This window comes from Poecilia mexicana, unplaced genomic scaffold (genome assembly GCF_051168715.1).
Source record: "Poecilia mexicana isolate PSO_F unplaced genomic scaffold, ASM5116871v1 scaffold_2, whole genome shotgun sequence".
NCBI lineage: Eukaryota > Metazoa > Chordata > Actinopteri > Cyprinodontiformes > Poeciliidae > Poecilia > Poecilia mexicana.
In genome coordinates, this window is record NW_028263371.1 from 20,675,310 (window position 1) to 20,681,754 (window position 6,445).

Sequence of the window (6,445 nt, forward strand, 5' to 3'; positions counted from 1 at the left end):
AAATCTCTCATTACTGAAGTTTCACAATTCAGATAAAGGTTTCACAAATCACAAACTAGGTTTGAAATATTCTGCCATTGGCGTAGATTAGAGTAATCTACTCCAGATCAAACATGAAGGGAAACCTGACCAATTCATGCTAGCCACTGTACTAGCCTAGCATAACACCGCCACTTCCTGGACAAGAAATTATCACGTTTTAACAAGATAATTATCACGTTATAACGTGACAGCGCTCAAATTTTTTTTTCCTGCGTGATAGCAATGCGGTTCCGTATGAAGCTGCATAAAGCTGAAGATAATCTGTAAATAAATATGATGGAAAGTAGTAGAACAGAGACGTTTAAACTTCCTCTTAGAAGTAGATGATCAGACTGAGAGCAGAGAGGACCAACGTCTGCAGGACGATCCGACTGCTGGAGACACAACTTGCTGAGTTCACCACTGGGAAAGAAACAGCAGATTAGCCTTTTGACCACAGAAACATTCAGAAATGATCAGTAAACAGATTCTGTGGGATCAGTTTCCAGGTAAATATGACCAGCTAGTCGTATGAATCACAGCAAACCTTTCAGACTGATTTCTGCTCTACTGCTTCACAGAAAAATAAAATCAGGGTTCCCCAGTGTATTACAAGCCTGGCGGGCCACCAGGATTTATGTGGCCCCCTGTCAGACTAAACGTTGTTTGTTTTTGCTTTTATAAAAAATAATAATATAATTTTTAATTATTATTATTTAAATAAGCTGGACTGCAAGCGTCTCTTCTGCGGTGAGCATTTCACTGGCAAAGCAGATTTATTAATGAAAGAAAGATGAGCTAATAGGTTTATTAAAAGTTTTAATAGTTAAGTCATTGAACTTGGAGCGCGCAAAAATCAGACTTCTGGCGTCTGTGCGCGTTGGCCGCTTCGTACGTGCTGTCGTGGCTTGTTCTCTGAAGTTTCCCTCGACGCAGACTGCTCATATAAGCTCACCTATATGGACATTTATATAAACCCCTGTGAGGATGAGGATCCATGTTTTCTTGTAGAACTCATTAAGGTAAGACGCATCTTTAAATCCACCGCGCTTGCGCTGCTTGTGCAACTCAATGTGAGCCACAAATGTTCACACTCAGCTGCGCTCAGTTTTCATAGGAGCACATTTAGAGGTACGCGTTTAGTGTGCAGTGAGAATGATACTTCTTTTTGAACAAAGCATTATGTGCTTTGTGTGTGTGTTTACGTCTCAACATGCTAACTCTGTTTGCGCTTTATAAAGTTTGTGTTCCCGGTTAGCTAGTGCATTATGGACAGGTGGTTCAGGCCGTGGAGGCAAGGGCATAAATCCAATCTCATTACTTGGGGGGGGGGACAATAATCAGGAAAATTTCTTAAGAACAATTTTTTGGAGGGGGTTGACAAAGTTGCATGGAAATGTAATGCAACATGTGGTTTAAAGTTTTTAAATCACATTCAAGTTGTAGGAACAAAAATGACTAGTAATGCACATCAAACGTGTTTTTCTCAGCAAGTAAAACTAAGTTTCAAATGTTGTTTAGATACGAGTTTTGTTCAGTCTCACTGATCTAATCTCTGCTACACCTTTACAAAAATGTAAGGCTCTGTATAAAAACAAGTTTTAATAAGTAACTGCTCTTAATAAAATTCCTCATAACCATTGATTTATTGAAATGGCTCCCAATACAAGTTATGGTCTATTTAAATTATGATTTAAGTTGCTTTATTTCTAAACCTTTTTTAGTTTTGTCATATCCTGGGTGACTGAGAATAAATAAGTAGATATTAATGAGTATCTGGGAAGCATCATAATTTAAACGTAACACTTAAACCACCAGGGTTTATATAGAAAAATATTCAATTTTTATTTTGTGGTTTTAAACGCTGTATATTAAAGACAATGAGAAATAAAGGCATAGCTTTCTTTTTTTCCTATCTGTTCTTCTGTTCTAGGCTTACACACACTGAGCTGGTTCACTTGCTCAGCCCCTCCCTCCTGTTTCAAACTCTTGTAATTAAAGTAAGAGTTAGAGAGCTAAATATGACTAATATTTTCTACATTCAACAGAAAAGCTTAAGTCTATGAAAGCAGTGTAGCAGTTTAGCTAGCTTTGATTTCCAAGGCATATAAGGTGGCAGTTTATCATGATTCAGCCAAAGTAATTAAATAAACTGTTTATTGTCAATGTGTTTCTTTCTATTGAGCAGTGAAAGTAAATAAAAGGTGTTACATGTCATTTGCTTTAAGTATTTATTTACTGGAGGGTTTTTTGTTAGTGCTGCAGAGCCACAGCTAGATCCTCACTTCAGCAGCTCTAATGGAGCCTGTGTCATTCAGCAGCGCAGCTGTTGCTCCTCCTTTGCTTTGGACTGAACCATTGGTGTAACAATAGTGGGGGTGGGAGGAGTCCTAAAAATTAATTCTTTTTTTTTATAAGATAAATGTCAAATTTACTTCGCTCTTTGTTTCTTTTGCCTTTTCATATTGATATTATTTAAATGCAAATGTTTCTTCAATTATTTTATTGGGGGGACAATTCTAGACTTTTCCAAGATTGGGGGGGGTCCGGATCCACTCACCCTACAGGGATTTACACCATGCGTGGAGGAGCTTTCACACTCGCCTGGTGACTGGCAAGCTGGTTTATTTTTTTGCAGCGACACAATGCATATCAAATGCTTTGTCTACTTAAAGTCAGGTAGAGTTACTGCGTGGAGATCAGAACAACTCGTCACATGAAACTCAGGCAACCAAAACAGTTTCTGTGGAGCTTGTTAAAAACTCAATAGATACAAAATGAAAGAGCTACTACAGCCATTTAAATTAAATCTCACGTTTGTCCCTCTACATCAAGCAGCAGAGATGGGCAGTGCAGAGGATTTTACTCATCATGCAGGGCCGGTCCAATATTAAATGAGGCCTTGAGCAGAATTTGATTCAGAGGCCCCATCAGCCCCACTAAGATGTAATAATGAACAGCTAAAACTCAAAGATTAAACTGAGATCATCAGATCGTTGCTATGGTAACAAAACAATCTAACTATGAAGAACTTTTACAAAGTAAACTTGCCAGCTTCTTAAAATCTTAAATTTAAATGTTACACAATTTATACTTTAATGTATTTATGCTGAAACAATTAAATACAATTTAGCAGCATTGATAGTATTGATCTTGGTTCATTTATGCCTTGGGCCAGTTCTAAATGTGACCAGCATCACATCGTGTTTTCAGATCCTCTAACTGACAACTTAATTTGGATTTAACAGAAACACAAATAATTGATATTTATTTTAAGTGTATTTATTTTTTGTTGTTGCTTTTAAGATTCTATAGTTTTGGGTGTAAGAACTGTCGCCAATGTATTCCACTAACATAATTACCCAGTAATATCTTATATTTCCTGTCAACTTAACATCTTTTAATACAAAACCCCAGTGGACCGCCTCAGTGCCCCGACCACCGGGCTTATCAAGTTTTCTGGGGGTAGCTCTGTAACTCACCCTCCAACTTTATCTTGGTGTGTGTTCCAACATTACCAAACACAACAGTGCACTCATAGCTTCCAGCATCTTCTGGCTTCAGCTTCCCTAAGGTGATGGAGTAGTTCTTATTCTGGTATTCTTTTGGGAAGCTGAACACTCGACCTTTATACATCTGGTCCTGGACATTCAGATCTTCAGAGTCGTTATTGATGTTGAGCAGAACCTTGTTGTTTTTGTCCCTCCAGTACACGTTTTGTGGTGAAGGCTTACTGGAAGAGCAGGGTAGCACGACACTTTTTCCAACAATGCCTTCAAGACCCTGGCAGATCCCTGAGGGAGAGCAGAGGATGAGATTAAGACTAGAGCCTGCTGATTGGTTGAACCAGAGCCTAAAGTCTCAATCCTTTCATATCAGCCTTTTCTGAAAACAGCATGTTTCTCTACATTAAATGACAAGAAGAGAAACAGACACACTCTGGTTTAGGGTCTGGGTATAAAATGGAGGATAGAGGAGGTTAGTTGGTAACAAGGAAACAGATTTGAATCCTACCTTTAAATAGATTTGACTACACCAGGTAGTAGTCTGATCCCACAGATTGAAAAGGCTTTATTCAAAGAATCCACAGTCCTGCCCTCTATTGTCATTGTACTTTAGACTTTGTGTTGACATAAGGCGTTGAGAATGAATACATAACATAACTTCTCCATAACCCTGAGCTGTCTGATCATTTTAAACATGGCTGCTGCTACCAAATCCAACTGGAAACAGGAAATTAGTTCTTACTTACCAGAGTGTAGAAGGATGATGACACAAATCTGGATCCTGGAGAGAAACAAAGTTCAGTTATCCATCTAAATCTTCATCAGGATTTTACATTTGAGTCTTTATTGATGAGACAAAACAACCAGCAGGATTTTCCTCTTCTACCAGAAAACCAAGAGAGTTCTAACTGTGTAAACCAGAAAGAGCCAGAACACAATGTGATCAACAATCTGAATCTGATCTGAGGTTCTGGATGCTCTGACAGTGATACGACATAATGGAGGAATTGATGAGTTTTGGTTGACCCTCTTCCACAGTGATGGGTGCTTCAGACAGAGATTAACTCCCATCATGCCTAGAGTCTATTGTAGCAGCCTGTAAAGGCAGCACTGTGATCTGAGGTTACTGCAGCTGGTGGGGGTCAAAGTTCAGCCACATTATGAGGTAACCAGATTATTCCATCCATAGATTGTTTCTTCCATGATGACACTGAATGCAGCTTGCATGTTCTCCCTGTGGATGCCTGGGTTCTCTCTGGGTACTCCAGCTTCCTCCCACAGTCCAGAAACATGAGTCAGGTTAAGTGGTCTCTCTAAATGTCCTGAGATGGACTTCAGGATGAACCCACCTCTCGCCCAATGACTGCTGCAGATCAGCACCAGCCCCCTCCAGACCCACATGGATAAGAGTGTTAGATACTAAATGGATGGAAACAATTTCCAAAATAATTAACAACTTGTTAGTGGCTTTATTTAACTGGGATAAAATAAATGCATCTGGTTTAGTCTAAAAGAATGAAAAAAAGTGTATTTTTTTTCTAGTGACCTCTGTGTTGGTCAGAGAGACTCAAAACCTGGATTACATGAAAGCCAAGAGTGTCCCCTTTAATGTGATACCAAACATCAGATTATAGGCCTTTGACAAATGCCCATAACGTGAGCCTAAACCAGATATACACCAGGCTCATAAACAGAATTTGTCCCAAGGCGTTGTTGACTTCACGAGCTGATAACGATGACCTACTCAGCTACCATTATGGAAGGGTTATCAGACCAAAATATTAACTAGAGACATGGATCTTTACCAAAAATATGGATAGACTCCGCCACCCTAAGATGGACCAAAGATATTGTCCGACCCATAGACTAACAGCAATAACTGGAACAATAATGATGGCAATAGCAGCATGCTAGTTAGTTAGCTAACCTGCTATTTCCGCTATTGTTCTTTGTTCGACATTCGAGACATTTTTCTCTTTCTTTAAGCAACCGGAACAACAAACCTTCTGATAAGTGACTTCATGGCTCTTTGGAGTCTGTAGAAACCGAATAAACTGTTAACGGCGAATATTTGCCAACAATCCTTTTTTCTTTCTTTTTTTTATCAAACTTTATTTAAACAAGGTAAATACAAACAAGAAAGACAAATACATGAAAATAATGAAAAAATAACTGAAATAGCAACAATTTATAAACAATTAACAATTAAACAATTAAAGAATTAATTAAACAATTGTTTAAATTAAACAATTTATTTTTAAGACTTCCGGGTGGGATGAATTATAATATGTCGCATCATTGTGACGTATGGAACCAAATTGATTGAAGGAGCTGGGGAAAAAAAGATTAGAGGAGCTGGCCTCTGGTCAATGAGCAGAAGCGTTTCAGACGGGTTAGACTTTAGGTTTATTCCCATCCTGACACATTAGAAACCGAATGCTAATGATTAGCTATTGTTAATAATCGCTAAAACAACAGGAGTTCCCGGAAATGGATGAGTCATTAGAATAGTATGTCGCATCACTGTGACGTATATTCTAAGAGAAATTGGGAGGCAGCATCCTTTGAAGGAGCTAGTAGCCTCTCCGAGTGAAGCTTTAGGGTGGAGTTCCCTCCTGCTCTTTCTTGATGAACAGCTTCAGCTGCTCAGCAATCCAGGGTCTCTGTTGTCGTGTCTTAGCTTCATAATGCGCGACATTCTCAATGGGAGACAGGACCGGACCGCAGTGAATTTGGACGGGTTAGGACTTTATTCCCATCCTGCCAGAATTTAACACTGCCGACCCGCAATGCGTTCTGGGATACGATGGGGAGCGAAGTACACACCAGACTCAACCTCCGAACACGAGGAGGAGAAGGACCAATAGGGGCATCGCTGTGGCGTATTTCCCCTTCAGATGAGAAGGTCCTCGCTGCAG

General features: G+C 39.3%; 1 protein-coding gene across 1 annotated transcript; it reads right to left on the reverse strand.

Moving 5' to 3' along the window:
* Window positions 1–201: 201 nt before the first annotated feature.
* LOC106912364 (uncharacterized) lies at window positions 202–6,048 on the reverse strand. Its single transcript, XM_088003837.1, has 4 exons — window positions 5,531–6,048; window positions 4,274–4,308; window positions 3,504–3,815; window positions 202–444 (listed from the first exon to the last, which is right to left on the reverse strand). Exons 1-4 carry the CDS (start codon window positions 5,548–5,550, stop codon window positions 356–358), a joined length of 456 nt encoding a protein of 151 aa, XP_087859963.1. The 5' UTR covers window positions 5,551–6,048; the 3' UTR covers window positions 202–355.
* Between the last annotated feature and the right edge of the window lie 397 nt (window positions 6,049–6,445).

Excerpts from the sequence above, each read along its gene's own strand:
- LOC106912364 (XM_088003837.1), bottom strand. The coding sequence starts at position 5,550 with ATGAAGTCACTTATCAGAAG. Across the intron at positions 3,816-4,273 it reads CATCATCCTTCTACACTCTG|GGATCTGCCAGGGTCTTGAA; the intron begins GTAAGTAAGAAC and ends GCTCTCCCTCAG. Across the intron at positions 445-3,503 it reads CACCAAGATAAAGTTGGAGG|TGGTGAACTCAGCAAGTTGT; the intron begins GTGAGTTACAGA and ends TTTCTTTCCCAG.